We start from the raw sequence: 17,422 nt of genomic DNA, 5'->3' as shown, positions 1-17,422 counted from the left end.
CTCAAATCTTAGCAAGAAACACAAATAGATACTAATTATTACTTCACATTATTGTAGATTTGAGGATTTTAATCCTGGAGCTTTCAAACAGGGAAAAACTGTTTCTGCAGAAATTAGAAATGTCTTTACTTAAATGATTTTCTTTTAAGTAAAAACAAAGCAGGGTTTGGTTTTACAGATACCAGTGGAGAGTTTTGATGGAGGAAAAAACGTAGTTTGCTAAATGTATACATGACAATTTTATCCTTTATCGGTATCTTTATTCAGTTCATTTATATTACAAGAAATTAAATGATAAAAAAGAAAACAAATGACAAACTGAAAGGGTGTAGGTTGAAGCTATCGCTTATGCAACATTCAGTTCAATTCAATTTCATCTATATAGCTTTGGCGATAGTTGGAAGGAAAAACTCCCTTTTAACAGGAAGAAGCCTCCGGCAGAACCAGGCTCAGGGAGCGGCGTCCATCTGCTGCGACCGGTTGGCGTGAGACACAGAAGACAGAATAAAAGACATGCTGTGGAAGAGAGCCAGAGATTAATAACAAGTATGATTCAGTGCAGAGAGGTCTATTAACACATAGTGAGTGAGAAAACTGACTGAAGAAGAAATACTCAATGCATCATGGGAATCCCCCAGCAGCCTAGACCTATTGCAGCATAACTAAGGGAGGATTCGGGGTCATCTACACTGATATAAAAAAAAACCACACAGAAAACATTAAATCAACTGTCTTCACACCCAACATTTACCACAATCCTGAGTAGTTATGTCAGTATCTTGGTTAGGTCTTGTTTGCAGATTAGCATTAGCTAGTTTTCCCATCCAGGAGGTGTAGCTTTCCATTGAACAGTGTTTCATAACCATTGACAGGAGCTTCTTTTTAATATCCTAGTAAAGTATGTTGGATAAGCCAACCTGTAAGACTCTGCCAATGATGTGCTTTAATTGCCAGCTCTCCTATACAGCATCATCGTTAATCCTTCACACTTACATTTAATAATATTAAGTGAAGCACACGGACAGATCTTAAACTCTTAACCAAAAAAAGGGAGCAGCACATTTAAATCTTTGTCATGTTTAAAGTTGTCCTTCAACCATGTTCAGGGAAAATGCAAAATCTCTAACCCAGCACCAAAAAAACAGGGCCCAGTGCGAGTGTGAAATGGAATGAGGGGTCTAATGAACAGCAGCACACTCCACTCGCTGTGATTTGTCACTGTCCGCCTCACTCCTCTGCAGCCTCAGTCAGCATACAGTTTCATATCAGTTTCAAAGGAATCAAGGAGCAGTCGTCTTCATTTTTCTTATCTCCACTCAGGATCATCTGCACAGCAAAGCAATTTGCAGTGTTTGTATAGGAAAGCCACCTCACTGCATGATCCCCATCTGAACCTATCAAAGGTCAGATTGTTATTTAAATGACTTCAGTCAATTTAAATTGGTTGCTTTGTGTAACCTCCATCTGATCCCTGGAAATACTGCATAATAACAGGCACAGCCAAGGTGGCAAGGTATTTGAAATTTTAAATAAATCACACAGATTTTAGCTACAGACTACAGAAGTCAACTAAAATGCATTTGAATTGGTACTTCTCATAGCTTTGTGTTGGTTTCAGCATTTTCTCAAAATCAGTCAAATATCAGTGACCCCTCTAGTGCAAAAAATATGTGATAGTTCATTAAGCATATAAATGTCTGATTATCTTGCCATTTTTTGCATTATACACACACATGCAATCCCTTTGTTGTCTTACAAATAACCGAAGCAATTAATGAATGAAATTTATGGCTTCTGTGCCAGTGCTGTGTTATTTTGGCATTCCTATTTGCGGTTTGTGAGATGAAAAGGCAGAGAACTGGCCAATTCCCCTCTGGACTCCCATAAAAATATTCTGGTTTTTCCATATTTCCATTAACATAACTCGGCTATAAACAGGCCTGTGTCCTGAGGAATAAACAGTTTTTAGTTTCCCTGCTTATTTCTTGATGGGGGTGGGGGTTAAAAACTTGCACTGTCTCACTGGAGCTCGGGGGTACTGATCAAAGACTTTTTAATGATGCAGCATTGACCCCTGTAGGTCAGCTGTGGTATTACATGTAGAATGGCAGATATTCCCTGCAATATTTATTGTCTTTAAGTGGTCTTGCTTTATTTAGCTGAGAGGTATCGGCTGTGTAGATTTGTGGCAGATTTTAATTGTAACCTAAACGTCTGTATGTTGCTGTTTTTACTAAGAATCAAAAACAGAATGCAAAAAGACTCTTATAGTGCTATCCTGGACATTTGTCTATAATTGTGTAAAAGCATCATTGTACATATACTAGCAATCTTGCATTATGGTAATTATAGTTTAAAGCAGTGCGGATCTCTAAATGAGAAAGGAATGAAGTGACATTGTCCTGTTTGATTGTGGTGTGGTCAAATACAAACCAATACAAAAACATTAGGCCCAAAAAATGACAGTTGACATTTTCATTTTACAGTTAGGGACATGAGGTTGTGGACACTGGTTACATTTTTTGCTTGTGTATGCTACCATAGTGCATTTTAAATCAGGCAGTTAGGATTGGCGTGCAGACTTTCAGCTTTATTTCAAGGTGTTAGACAAATGTACTCTATCAACTGTTTAGGTATTGCAGCTATTTTTTACACAGTCTCCCATTTTCAGTGCCCCATATGTGTTTGGGCTATTGACCAATAAGCAGTTTCTTGGCCAGTTGAGGTCATACTCAATAAAAATTTAACAAATGAAAGATGTGGAGTGGATTCCAACTGCTGTTGAGTGAAAATTTCATTACGAGGTGGTTCTACAAAGTATTGACACCCCACTTTGCAGTTATTTATTTGTAAAAAATGTTTGGAATCATGTCTGATTTTCGTTCCACTCCTCACATGTACACCACTTTGTATTGGTCTTTCACGTGGAATTCCAATAAAATTGATTCATGTTTGTGGCTGTAATGTGACAAAATGTGGAAAAGTTCAAGGGGACTGAATACTTTTGCAAGCCACTGTAAAAAGCTAAAATCCACTAGAGGTAACACTATATAAAAAGCTTATGTAAACCCCAATAATGTTTCATCTGTCTAACATTAATGATATGAAGAAGAAGTCCAAGTAGTAACCCAAAGTTACTATTCCTATAGCAGAATTCAAATACAGATGTAGAATTTAGAATAGGTTGATTATTTTTATTCATTTTTACCTAACTCATATCGCTGTAAACATATACTTATCAGTGCCTAATGGCTGGGTCACACTAGAGTAAAAAATAGGATGGCAACCTCCTTGCAACTAGGAAAAAATCATGGTTGTTTGGTGATTGTATGACATTTTTTTCATTCTGCAACCAATTGCAAGTATTTACGATGGCAATTTTCAATTTATATATAAGTATAGGGTAAATGGACTGGCTCTTATATAATCCTTTTCTACTCTACCGGACCACTCAAAGCACTCTATACAACTTGCCTCACTCATCTGTTCACACCCCTTCATACAAGCGCTTTTTCTCTATATAGGTGCTTTCCATCTAGCATTCACATTCACTCGTACTGTGATGGATACAAAAGAAAGCAAAAGCAAGGTTGCCAAGCACCTAAATCTAGTTAAATCATTTTCCCACAGCAACAACACTTAGAGTGGTCGTTTCACATAATTTAGGTTCTGGTTGGAGTCTGAACGTAAGCAATTAATATGAATTTTGATTGTGTCACAGGCACCAGCTACTGTTTTTCTAGTATTACCCGAGCTTCAACCACCCCCATGCATTTCCACCAGAAAGATTGGTGCCTTTCCCAAAAACCTGGCACCAGCTTGAAATTAGGTTGCAGCCTTTGACGTCAATGGCTACTGCATGACATTCACAGATTTCCTCCTGAGATGCAGTCATTAGATTCTGTCTGCTATGGTTTTCTTCCCACAGAACTTATCCAAACTTCTGTTATTAGATTGGTCCTCAAGAAGCACTAAAGCAGATCTGCATCAGTCAAGCACCGACAAAGTGGTTCAATCTTAGCAGCTAAAGATCCAGTTGATAGAGGGCAAAAACAGAGCTAAAAGAGTGTGGATGTTAGACTTGCATTCACCAGTTTGCCAGAAACGTAACTAAAACTGAGCCAATATATTGCTCCATAACAACTAGATGCATGAATAAGCTACTGTTTGCCACGTTTTGTTCACAGTTTTGATTTTAATGACCCCCAAGTGGCAAAAAATTTTCTCTTATAGGTTAAAAAGACAAAATAAGGATATGTAGTTGGCTTCCAGCATAAGGCACAACCTAAGAGTATGAGTGAAGAGCAAGAGGTAAGTGGAGTGGTGGTAGCTTCTTTTGTTTCATGAAAAGACTAACAAAAAGGTGCATTACTGAGGTCTGCCACTGATGTTATGTGATAAAGTTTAGCTCTTAGGTAGGCTGACCATATTTTCATTTCCAAAAAAGAGAACACTTTGCCCAGTCATGAAGAACTTTAATAATACTGTTTGCTTAAATAAAATTTTAACATATTTGAACGATGCCTTCTATGTGCGGATAATGAATAGTAAAATAAAAAATGTCATATAGGCTTTTACAAGTCAACAATTGCAAAAAAGAGGACAGCTGTAACTCTATCTTAGGTAAATTTCCTATAGTTATTTAGCACGGTGAAAACCACACATGCAATATAAATATACATTTTCTTACAAGCTGCATTATTAGGGAGTTACCTGTATTTCTTAAACTCCAGCATATATCATTAACCCACGCCTTCCCCATCTGACTAAATCTGGTATGAAAATATTGAAAAAACCTCCTGCATACTCCATCGGTGAGGTACACTGCAGTTTACAGTCCTTCACCCCACAACGAGACATTTTGGTTTATTTGGCAAATGCTGGTGAAAATGACATCTCATTTCTCAGTACCCATTTATTTCCTCTTCCTGATATTTCTTCTTGACGAGCAAATAAGGGAGATGGAAAATGGGATGAAGTGAGCATGCGAGGAAACAGCAGGCCCTCACATTAGACTCAGCAACAAGGAGTTACTGGGAAAACTAGCAGAAAACCAGGATGACAATTTAAAACCCAGAAGCGTGTTAAACAACTACAGACATGCAATAGATCGGCTGTCAGCATTAATGCTTGGCCGTTTCACACACTTGTTATTAGAAAAGAAGGCAGTGTTGTTTTGCTGGCTCTGGCTTCCCCGAGGCATACAATAACCTTTTTGTAGCTCGCTTTTTAAAAGCCTATTCAACTCCAGCCCCTGTTGCCTGCAACCAAAGCAATGAATTGCTTGTTTAAAAAAAAAAAACTACTATTCTACTTCCCTCTTCAACCTGGTTTCTCTACATTTTAGCAAGGATGAGACACGACTGACCCTAAGCACTGCAATCAAGTGTCGGTGCATGAAAAGATGATGATTAGCATTCCATTATCTGTCCTAATTTTTAATTTAACTCATGTTCAAACTCGATTGCGCTTTTTGCGTCAGTTCATCGAGGTCACATCCCGTTTCTGTACCCTTCACGGGAGACACGACGTAGTGCGTGAAGGGCTGCTTTGGATTACAGCAGCGCTTCATCTTCTCACTGATGCCTGCGTTTGATCTTTATGACCGGGCTTTGACTTTACAATATGTTGATAGATTTTATGAGAGTAGGCACTGTAGTTGCACTGAGCTTTTTTAAGAGTGAAGGAAACAGCCTTTGAACGTCTGAAGTAATCTTATTGAGGGGATTTCACTTTTCTGACATCTGCCTGCCTGAGCTAAATGTTTGGCTAACAACAGCGCCAAGTGTAATTTCATTTCACTTTTATTTTATCTTTCTCCCAGACTTATTTTGCATGCAGCTATCTACAAGGCATCAGAAAAAAGATTAAACACTCCATAAGCACTCACCATTTTATGTCTAATTATGATCACAAAAGTGCAGATGCCAGATTTTTGCATTAATGAACTAGTAGAACTGGTGGTTAGATCCCTGCATGGCTTAACTTGCCCCGCGCATGTGGTGATTTCCCCAAGCAGAGCATTGGCCCTCAAATAGTTTATAAAGCTCTACTTTATGTTGGAAAACATTCAGGAGAGAACTGCTTACTAAACGGTATAGCTAGATTTCATTAAGATATGACGAAGAGCGACCTGTATTCATGTGTTGTGTCTTGTCTATTTCTTTCCTTTAATGTCACCATAGTACAAATGTTGAGCACAAAGACACAATTTGCTGTTTGACTGAGGGAGCTAAAGGAGATCCTGGAGATTTTTATTTTTTGGAATGCCAATATTTTTCCAAGTCCGATCAATTGTTTGATTCAGGTTTGTCTTGATTGTTTCTCTTTGGATTCAGTACATTCAGAAAAAATCTACTTAATCCATATAGACCTTACCACAGCTTTTATTAAATTGGAAAAAAAAAAAAAATCTGGATAAGCCATATGGAATAATCATCACCTTTCAAATCAATTATGCCTAACCAGTTTTGTTATTTATGGTTTACTTTACTCAAGCATAATTAACATTTCACATATCATTGACTAAAAATTCCAATATTGGAAGAGGGATAGATTTATCTCATACAAGGTAATATATACTCGTTGCCTTTAATATTCCAGTTGTTATTAAGTGCATAGACCCTGTTCAAAGGCCCATTGTAAGCATTGGAAAAACCCTAGGTGGCGTACCCCAGATGTTGGATTCAAACCCAGGACTTTCTTGCTTTAAACTGGACGGATGGCTCAATGGTTGGATAGATGAAAAATGGTCAGATATATTAAAACTAGGCACACGTATGTATTGGTTTTGGATTTTAAAAAGTATGTAATTAATTTCTGCTGCCCTTTTTTTCCCCTTATGGCGCCACCACATCAGATTAATCTGCATATTAGAGCCCAATGCGCCTCCTGAAACAACTGTCCCCATTTATGATGACTTGAGACTGACACTTGAGAAGACTAGCTCATTTGTTTTGGTTAAAATATTAATACATACTGCAGATTAACCATGTCTGACAAATTCATGCAAATGGATCTTTCATTTGACCAAAGCAGCCGACAGCCACAAGGCAAAAACCTTAAGATAAATAACATAAGCAGATGAGTTTGCTGCCATAAAGAAAATTCAGAGAATATCTTCAAAAGAACCCAGTCATATCTTCTATTTAATCTTAATATGATATGATGGCAGGATACAAAGTTAAGCAGCCAGCTTTAGAGAATGTTGAACAGGCCGCTACAGAAGTCACCTCAGCTTTCACTTTGCTACTGTATTTGCATGTGGTTCACTTTAACGTCAAAATTAGGCCTCGGATCAGTGACGGCGCATAAGAAACCCATCAGTCAGTATAAGGGAATTAGCTCAAACATAACAACAACTTGATATTTCTATCAAAAGCATCCTGCAAGCTCCTGGCTTAGCTGGTGTAATCAGGTTAGCTAAACATCTCCCGTGAGGAAGTAATCTACTTTGATGCTACCCGTCTGCTACCGAAACATTAAATTTCTGTCAGGCTATACAGTCTGAGCAGCAACCGCCAGTCCAGCCCACTCTGTAATTCAATTACATATGTTGACTCATGTCCTACTTAGCGTCCAGGCAGTCAACGGCCTGATTACGGAAGCCACAAATTGTCAAATACCAAACCTGAATAAACATTTATGTCTCTCAAAACCAGGAGGGTTGTAATTATGCTCTGTAACGTTATTTCAGAGGACATATGAAGTGTGGTGCAAGAGTTCAGCAACAAACTTCATTTCTCAGATCATCTGCATGGAAATTTGAACAGACGCTGCAGTTCCAATTCTGAGTGAACTCATTGGACCCTGAACTCTTCCCAGAAGCTATAAACATTTAGGAAATAGAACAATATCAATCCCTGCAAACACAGTGTTTGTAGGATTGGTTACAAAAATTATTTTGTTTTTGTTTTTTAAAGTATCTGGAATAAGCTGGATTTTTTTTTTTTTCAATTTACTGACATTTTCTATCATCTATGTCATGCAGTTACTGAATGTACAGTGTGAACACTGATAGATATTTGAAGTGACCATAAAACTTTTATATACAGCACAGCACATGTGATGTATGCAAGTTAGCCACAATATTAGAACCACTAACTGAAGTATAGGAAATTGTGTCCTCATTTTTTTTTATAGATCAAGGCCTGAGTAACCCAACCTTAAGTTTTTATTAAGGTGTTTGTCACATAGATATAAAACAAGCTCAGAGATTAAGCGGGTGTTATAGACAGGGTGATTAGTTTATGTAAAAATGTAGTTTGTTGTTGTTCTGGTTTACGTGCTGAAAATAGTTTTTATTTGTGTATGTTCAATGTGTTAGACTTGTACATAGTTAACCATATATGATCAAATAATGTTGAATCCTGGATATGGATTTGTAAGCAATGAAATTTGAAATAAGGGGGTAGGAACAAGAAAAGTGTAAACTTCATCCTACTCCTTTTCGAGCACACGCATTCTGTAGACAAAGATTTAAACATGAAAACTTGATGATATTTAAGTTTTGTTTTTTGTTTCTATCTATCTATCTATCTATCTATCTATCTATCTATCTATCTATCTATCTATCTATCTATCTATCTATCTATCTATCTATCTATCTAAATCATCTAATTACAGTTTATCTGTGCAATCTCACCAAAGCTAGAGCGACCAAATCCCAACAAACTAAATGTAGAGCAGAGTATCTTTTTGTGGAAGAATATGGGAAATTCCTTATGATGACAGGTAAACACACACAAACTATTTAGACAGATCAATTATGCTTTATTCCATTGGAATATTTTTTTTCTTAATTGTTCCCTAAATAACTGCAATTAGTATTAGTGGAGGTTAGACTTTTTTTGATTGTCTTAAGCAATAGTCTTTGTACACGTGTGTACTCCTTTTTTCTATAACAGTAATTGTTAAACTGCTAACTGTTACTACTAATGTTAAAGGATTCACTCAGCTTCAACATCACTCTGGGTTCTTGGCTAGCTGTCGGTGCAGATGCTTGCAAAGAATTGAAGTTGCGTTAGCAGCATAATGCAATTGTTTCTATCCAGGATGCAGTTGGCACTTCACAATCGGGCTCTCATCTTTTTGTGCAATAAAAATAAAGTAACACTAGCGTCTATGTCCCCGCTGTAGACTGTTACACTATTTCCTCCTCTGGCACAGGGACTGGACAAGCTGATTGCAGAGCAAAGGCAAGCAATTCAATTCAATTCAATTCAATTTTATTTATATAGCGCCAAATCACAACAAAAGTCGCCTCAAGGCGCTTCATAGATACAGAGAAAAACCCAACAATCATATGACCCCCTATGAGCAAGCCCTTTGGCGACAGTGTGGCGACAGCAGACTAACTATTCCAAGAGAACTTAATCAGTTCCCGATTCCCATCCGTAGGCCCCACCCACAACCCACGCCAAAGTCCCCACTTACACAGGTGCTGTTTCCATGCTTGTGAGCCATTTTGGTAGCAACTGGTGTACGTGTTCACAGTAATGGTTGCTTTTAATGTCAAGACTGCTCAGTGTATATACATTGGTGGCAATCTTCTTCTCTTAAACTACGCATACGGGCCACTTAAATTGACTGATTTTTATATAGTGCTTTTCTACTTTAACTAAGCACTCAAAAGGCTTTAAATTACATGTCTCATTCATCCAGTCATACAAACACTAAGTGCTTTCTAACATCGGAGAACAACTAGGGGTTCAGGATCTTCCCCAGGGATGCTTTAGAATGCAGACTGGAGCAGCCAGGAATCAAACAACCAGCTTTCCAATTAATAGATGATCTGCTCTGACTCTTGAGCTACAGCCAGTCCCAGTACAGGGAGACATACATGCGAGTTTGGTCTGAAGGGAAATAGACCATAAAAATAAGAAATAAAAATAAGAAATGCAATTTCAATATTTTGCCTCACTGTTTTTCCATTCAGTCTGTCAACTCTGCTCCCTCTAACCAGGAAAACACAAGGGCTTGTCTCCTTGGTGTAATCATGTTACTTTTGTGTGCTGACATTAATGGTTTGGAAAACCACTCTCATGACACAATTCATTCTTAAAAACTTCAACAATTGTGCTCTCTTTCTCTGCAGTTTTCACACTTTGAAAAGCAAACCACTGAGCCAGACAGGATGGCTCAGTGGCGCCTTTGGCGAGCTGCTTCTGACCCGTGGGCCGTATGTTTGACACCCATCAGACTGATGGAGCAATTATGGCGTGACTGAATGTAATGTAACATAAACTTACACAGCAAAAACTCTATTTGTGCAGTTTTTATACAAACAGCAACAGCCTGCCTCTTGAATGACCACATTTCCAGTCACGTATCTGCCAGTAATTACAAAATAAGTATTAATGTTCTGGTTCATGAATGTAAAATAATATGCTGTTCATGTTGTCATTAATTTACTTATTTGTAACCCTTAATTTATCCAAATGCTGTTTAACCATTCTATAATTATTACCAGTCTATAACATCTGAATTATATTTCTCTAGAACATTCCATTGAAGATGGAAAATTTTGCTTTAATATTCTTATTTTTGGAGCATTTTTTATGTATTGGTTTCCACAGTGAATTAATTCAAGTGTTGCAACCCTCTATCTTAAATATTAAAATCAATCTGTGTACTTATTTTATATATTTTTCAGGAGTGGCTTTGTCCCGTATTCACTATAGTGTTACAGTTTATTCGGAAGTACCATAATCTGGCCACTAGATGGAGCGACTCACCTATGATTTGGACGCTCGCTGTACCTTACATTATATGCAAATATCTCACTTGATCGTATGATTCAGTGAAGAAAAAAAACTTACTAATAAAGCTCTAATAAACTCTTAATTCTAAAATTTTTCGAAAGAATGTGGCCTTAATATATATAATATAAATAAGAATTATTTTTTGTATGTTAATAACTCTTCTGCAGTTCAAACGCAATATGTTATTTAATAATGATTCATCTGAATTGTCATTTTAATTCAAGCAGTTACTTCCAAAGCAGCTTGTGAAATTTCGACATTTCTTTAAGTTCGTGCAGACTTTATTGTGTTTTGTGCACCATCTTTATATTTGAAATCGTTTATACATTCCGAAAATGTGGTCTGGCATGTCAAAGAGGACTTTCCAGCGCCCTGAATGGTTTTAAAAATGATTATTTGGAAGAATTTCACCTCGTTTTATGCAAAGAATTTGTTAAACTATGCCTTTACTGTATACATTATATTCTATATAAATAGTTTCTGTGGCGATCACTGTCTCCTTTTTTCTGCAGAAAAGATAATATGTCTCATATTATTTGACAATTAAGATCTCTTGGGGCATCCTTACCTGTCGTGTTTGATTGACGTCCTCTTCCACAAGCGGGGGCAGCGAGCTGTACTGCACAATAGAGGAGGAAAGGCTGTGGGCGGGCAGGCAGGAGCACCGCTATCCAATGGGACTGGCGATGGGAGGGAGTTTGGCGAACTCCGGCTTTGTTCTAACTTACTGGGACTCCAGCACAATATGACTGAAGCGTCTGCACCGTTATTCCACGGGACGGTGCGTAGGCTCGCTCGCCTGCATACACTTAACACCGCTGACTTGCGCTCAAACTTTGGATAAACTTTTTTTTACGCATCTCCAAGGAGCCGGGAACTTTTATTTTCTTTTGTCTTTCATGGGATTGTCAGATTTCTTCTTGAAAATGCTATTTAAGGAGTTGAAATGAGACTTTCCTGAGCTGCAGGAATCATTCTCTCCGTTTAGAGGATCTTGTTGCAATTAAACGGCGCGGTGCGCAGGATAAAATAACACTTCTGGAGCACTTTGGTACACTGACTAAGCGTGGAAAGAGTTTCTCATTGAGTTTTGTCTGCACATTTTCTGGAATACAATGATTTAGTGACTCGTCCAAACTCAGTAAAGTTGATGCATCATAGGCATGAACTCTGTCTGAGAAAGGTGGACTGGCTAACTGACCATGGCGCTCACAGGTATGGGCTCAGGCCGGCTTCATTTGATTCTACTGATGTTATGGACTCTGTCGCGGTACTCAGCATCCAGCCAAGTCCGTCAAGAGTTTCAAGTCCTAGAGGAACAGCCCATTGGCACCTATGTGGGCACGATAGGGACCAAGTCCAGCTTCACGTACCGCTTCAGCGAAAATCACAAACTTTTTGCAATTAACGCCACCACGGGAGTCATTTCCACTTCATCTGTGATTGACAGAGAGGTTTTGCAAAGTGATGTCATCAACGTTGTGGTGCTGTCCAGCCATCCCACCTACCCTACTGAGGTCAGGATAGTAGTTTTGGATATTAACGATAACTCCCCGGTGTTTCCAGACGCGTCGATTGTCGTGTCTTTTAAGGAGGACGCCAGCAGCGGCAGGCAAGTGATCCTGGACACTGCTACAGATTCCGACATAGGAAGTAACGGAGTCGATCACACCACGTACAGAATAGTGAAAGGCAACGAGCAGAGGAAATTCCGCTTGGATATTACAGTCAATCCTAGTGGAGAGGGGGCATTCTTGCACCTTGTTTCAACCGGAGGCTTGGACAGGGAAGTTACTCCCTTCTACCAGCTCCTGATTGAAGTCGAGGACAAAGGAGAGCCGAAAAAGTTTGGCTACATGCAAGTAAACGTCACTATTCAAGACATAAATGACAACCCCCCGATTTTTGAGCAGGACCAGTATCAAACCAGTGTTTTTGAGGATGCAGCTGTAGGTTCAAGCATCCTGCAGATTACAGCATCAGATCAGGACGAGGGAGCAAATGCCGAGATCAGGTACTTTTTAGATGAGGGGACACCTTTCCAAATTGACCCCAAAGCAGGTACTATTATAATAAAAGAAGGTTTGGATTATGAGAGTAAAAAAGAATATTCTCTGACTATCCATGCTGTAGATAATGGGGTGCCCTCTCTGTCAGGCAGGGCAGAAGCCACTATCAAACTTTTAGACGTGAATGATAATGACCCTGTCGTGAAATTCCGTTATTTTCCCACTACTTCTAAATTTGCCTCTGTAGATGAAAACGCACAGATTGGCACAGTTGTGGCTTTGCTTACTGTTTCAGATGCAGACTCCTCTACAGCTAATGGTAACATATCTGTTTCAATCTTAGGAGGCAACGAGCAGAGGCACTTTGAAGTGCACGCATCTCCTGTGCCCAATTTAAGTCTGATCAAAGTGGCCAGTGTGTTAGACAGAGAGAGAATTTCCTCGTACAACTTGACTGTGTCTGTGTCAGACAACGGTAAACCTATGGCTAGGTCTTCTTTTGCTAGTCTGGTTATTTTTGTGAATGATATCAATGATCACCCGCCCATATTTCAGGAAACGGTGTACAGAGTAGATATCAGTGAAGATATACCAAAAGGCAGCTACATTAAAGGGGTTTCTGCAACAGATGGTGACTCTGGGCAGAATGCCAACCTGCGCTACTCCCTGGTGTCTGGAAATGCTTTGGGCTGGTTCTCCATCAGTGAAAACAGTGGTCTGGTAACCAGTGCTGCTTTGCTGGATAGAGAAATAGCATCTGAAATTGTGCTCAATATTAGTGCCAAAGACCAGGGGCTGCAGCCCAAAATGTCTTACACTAAACTGATAGTCAACATCACAGATGTGAATGACCAAGTGCCTACATTTACACAGAGCACCTATCACGTTTCACTGGTGGAGCACGCTCCGGCCGGCACAGAACTGGTGGTGCTGTCTGCCTCAGATGACGACCTTGGGGCCAATGGAACTATCCGGTTTTCATTTGATGCAGAGACGCCAGCCAGCGTCCAGGAGCTGTTTCGCCTGGATGTCGTGTCAGGGCGATTAAGCACAGGCGTGGAGCTTGACAGGGAGGATCAGGCCTCCTACTTACTCCACATCCAGGCAGCAGATGCAGGCAGCCCCCCTTTGCACTCTGTAGGAAAAGTCAATATCACCCTTTGGGATATCAATGACAATAGGCCAGTTTTCTATCCTGTACAGTATTTTGCAAATGTGAAAGAGAACGAGCCCTCTGGTTCTTATGTAACCACGGTTTCAGCCACAGACCCCGATTTGGGTAGGAACGGCACAGTCAAATATATAATTACAGCTGGAGACTCTTCCAAATTCCGCATTAATAGCAATACAGGCAAAATTACCACACTGGTGCCCCTGGATAGAGAGGAGAAAACTGCTTACCAGTTGCAGGTGACAGCAGCAGATGGTAGTGGCCTGCGCTCACACACACCGGCCATTGTGACTGTAACTGTAATAGACACACAGGATAATCCACCAGTGTTCAGCCAGAAAGTGTACAGCTTTGTCATGTTTGAAAATGTAGGTGTTGGGACAGTTATAGGGACAGTGTCAGCAACCACAGTTGATTTAAATACAAACATTTCATATCTGATCACCTCAGGAGACCAGAGAGGTCTTTTTGCTGTCAACAGTGCAGGTCAGATCACAGCATCGAGCCAGATAGATAGAGAGGAGCAGGGCTTTTATCAACTCAAAGTTGTAGCCAGAGCTGGGGAGATCACAGGAGAGGCCTTTGTTAACATAACTGTAAAGGACTTAAATGATAATGCTCCTCATTTTATTCACGCTGTGGAGCATGTGAGCGCAGTGGAAAACTGGAGCACAGGTCATGTAATATTCCAGGCCAAAGCTTCAGATCCTGATGAAGGTGCAAATGGCATGGTGGTCTACAGCCTCAAACAAAACCCCAAAGGACTGTTTCATATTCATGAGAAGCATGGCCTCATCACGCTGACCGGGCCGCTGGAGATCACGACAAGTTCCTATGAGATTGAAGTCATTGCATCAGACATGGGAGTCCCTCAGCACACCTCCAGCCTCATCCTCATCGTCAGCGTATACGACGTCAACGACAACTCACCTGTATTCGACCAGCTCTCATACGAGGTCATCATCTTGGAATCTGAGCCTGTCAACAGCCGTTTTTTTAAAGTGGAGGCCACCGACAAAGACTCCGGTCTCAATGGCGAGATTATGTATGACATCGCTGGTGGGAACACAGGTGATGTGTTTGGCATTTTTCCAGATGGGCAGTTGTACATCAAAGCGGAGCTGGACAGAGAAATCCAGGACAGATATAACTTGGTGGTTACAGCCAAAGACAGGGCCGTGGAGCCGCTGAGTGCCACTGTAAACGTAACAGTGATTCTAGATGACGTAAATGATAATCGTCCTCTCTTTAACAGCACCAATTATGTGTTTCATTTTGAGGAAGAACAGAAGAGAGGGTCGCTTGTTGGGCAGGTTTTTGCTGAGGATAAGGACTTTGGCCCAAACAGTGAGGTCAGATACACATTTGAGACTCCACAGCCCAACTTTGAGCTGAATGCCATCACGGGGGAGTTGACGAGCACTTTGCAGTTGGACCGGGAGTCACTCATGAGACAAAGAGGCGCCGCTGTGTTCAGTTTTGTGGTTGTCTCGTCAGACCAGGGTCTCCCCAAACCCCTTAGAGACCAGGCCAAAGTGCAAGTTTACATACAAGACATCAACGACAACCCGCCTAAGTTCACCAAAGACATATTCCAGGCCTCCATCTCCGAATCAGCTCAAAACATGACACAGCTGCTACGGGTCTCTGCCTCAGATGTGGATGAGAACAAAAATGGACTGGTCCGCTATCACATCGCTGAAGGCAACGAGGAAGGCCAGTTCACAATCGATAGTAGCTCTGGACAGGTGACTTTGGTTGGAAAGCTTGACTATGAATCCACATCTTCATATTCACTAAAAATCATAGCTGTTGATGCTGGGGCTGTGCCCTTATCCTCCTCTTGTATGCTTAGCATTAGCATCTTGGATGAAAATGATAACTCCCCCATCTTCCCTAAATCCTCACTGTCGGTTGATGTCCTGGAGAACATGAGGCTAGGGGAACTGGTGGCCTCTGTGACTGGCACCGATGCAGATTCGGGTCAGAATGCAGACATAACGTACAGCATCACAGCCACAAACAACCATGGCACTTTCAGCATCAGCCCTAACACTGGCAGCATTTTTTTGGTTAAAAAGCTGGATTTTGAAACGCAGTCATTTTACAAACTCAACATCACTGCAAAGGACAATGGCAGACCTCCCCGCTCCTCATCCATTCCTGTGGTTATTCGTGTCAGGGACTTTAATGACAACCCTCCCGTATTTACCCCTGGAGACATTTTCAAATCCATCCCTGAAAATCTTCCTATCTCTGCCTCAGTTATGGCCATTACAGCTCAGGACACAGATGCAGACATAAACGGCCAGCTGCAGTACTCGATTATTCAGCAGATTCCACGGGGAAACCACTTCAGCATTGACCCAAGCACTGGGCTTATATACACCAGCAAGGAAATTGACAGAGAGTTCTCAAATCTCTTTGAGTTGACAATCAAAGCCACTGACCAAGCAGTTCCAGTTGAATTTCGTCGCTATGCCCTGAAAAATGTAACAATATGGGTCACGGACCTTAATGATAATGTTCCCACTTTTGTGTCCCAGAATGCACTTGTGGCTGAGCCTAACATAGTCATCGGCTCCATCTTGACCACAGTGGTGGCCTTTGACCCGGACGATGGCGCGAATGGGGAGGTGGAGTATGAGCTTGTGGAAGGTGACTCGGACACTTTCATCATGGACAGGTACAGCGGGGATATTCGCCTAGCGTCCCAGCTGGTTCCATCCCGACTCATGTACACCCTCACAGTGTCAGCCACGGACCACGGCACTGACCGCAAGACCTCCAGAACTGAGCTGACCATCATCCTTCAAGGAGTGGATGGACCTGTTTTCTCCCAGCCCAAATACATCACCATCCTCAAAGAGGGCCAGCCACCGGGCACCAACGTCATCTCCCTGGATGCCTCGAGTCCTAGAGGCTCTGCAACCAAAGTGGAGTATTTCATTGTGGCGGTGCGCAGCGGCGGAAAAGCTGTGGGTCGCCTTTTCACCATCGGCCGACACACAGGAGTGATACAGACAGCTGCAGAGCTGGATCGAGAACAGGGGTCTGACCTCTACCTGGTGGATGTGTACGCCATTGAGGCAGACGCCAGCCAGCCGAGAACACAGCGTGCTGAGGTAAGGACACTGCTGACTTTTCTATTCTCTGCAGGTACTGGAAAGCCACCTTATATTTTGCACTATTGGTCCACTTGATCTGTTTGGCAGGAAAAGGGCATGAACTCACCCACTGGCACTTGTTAGAGACATTTGGATTAAATAAATGTAATAAGCAAAGTTGGAGGGTGGGTGACTGTCCAAGTCACACATAAAACAGAGCCACCAATTGCATTTGGGTGTGCATTCATTTTTTCTTTTTTTACACACACACTTTGCATTATATTAAATCATAATTTTGTTGGACACGACTAAGAAAACCTTGTTCTTTGGCATGATAACTCTATTGTACTCGTTTCCAAAGCATTCTAGCCA

The 17,422-nt window shown here is 40.9% G+C and overlaps 1 protein-coding gene across 2 annotated transcripts in view; it reads left to right on the top strand.

Moving 5' to 3' along the window:
- The first annotated feature begins 11,473 nt into the window (after positions 1–11,473).
- fat4 (FAT atypical cadherin 4) overlaps positions 11,474–17,422 on the top strand; it is a 101,393-nt gene continuing 95,444 nt past the window's right edge. For both annotated transcript variants that reach the window (XM_085175621.1, XM_085175613.1), the window contains exon 1: positions 11,474–17,068. In XM_085175621.1, the coding sequence (XP_085031747.1) occupies positions 11,966–17,068 (5,103 nt within the window). In that variant the 5' untranslated portion in view covers positions 11,474–11,965. The remainder of the gene's footprint in view (positions 17,069–17,422) is intronic.

Source organism: Neolamprologus multifasciatus, chromosome 2, assembly GCF_963576455.1.
Source record: "Neolamprologus multifasciatus chromosome 2, fNeoMul1.2, whole genome shotgun sequence".
Classification (NCBI taxonomy): Eukaryota; Metazoa; Chordata; class Actinopteri; order Cichliformes; family Cichlidae; genus Neolamprologus; species Neolamprologus multifasciatus.
This window is presented reverse-complemented; position numbering and strand designations above follow the sequence as displayed.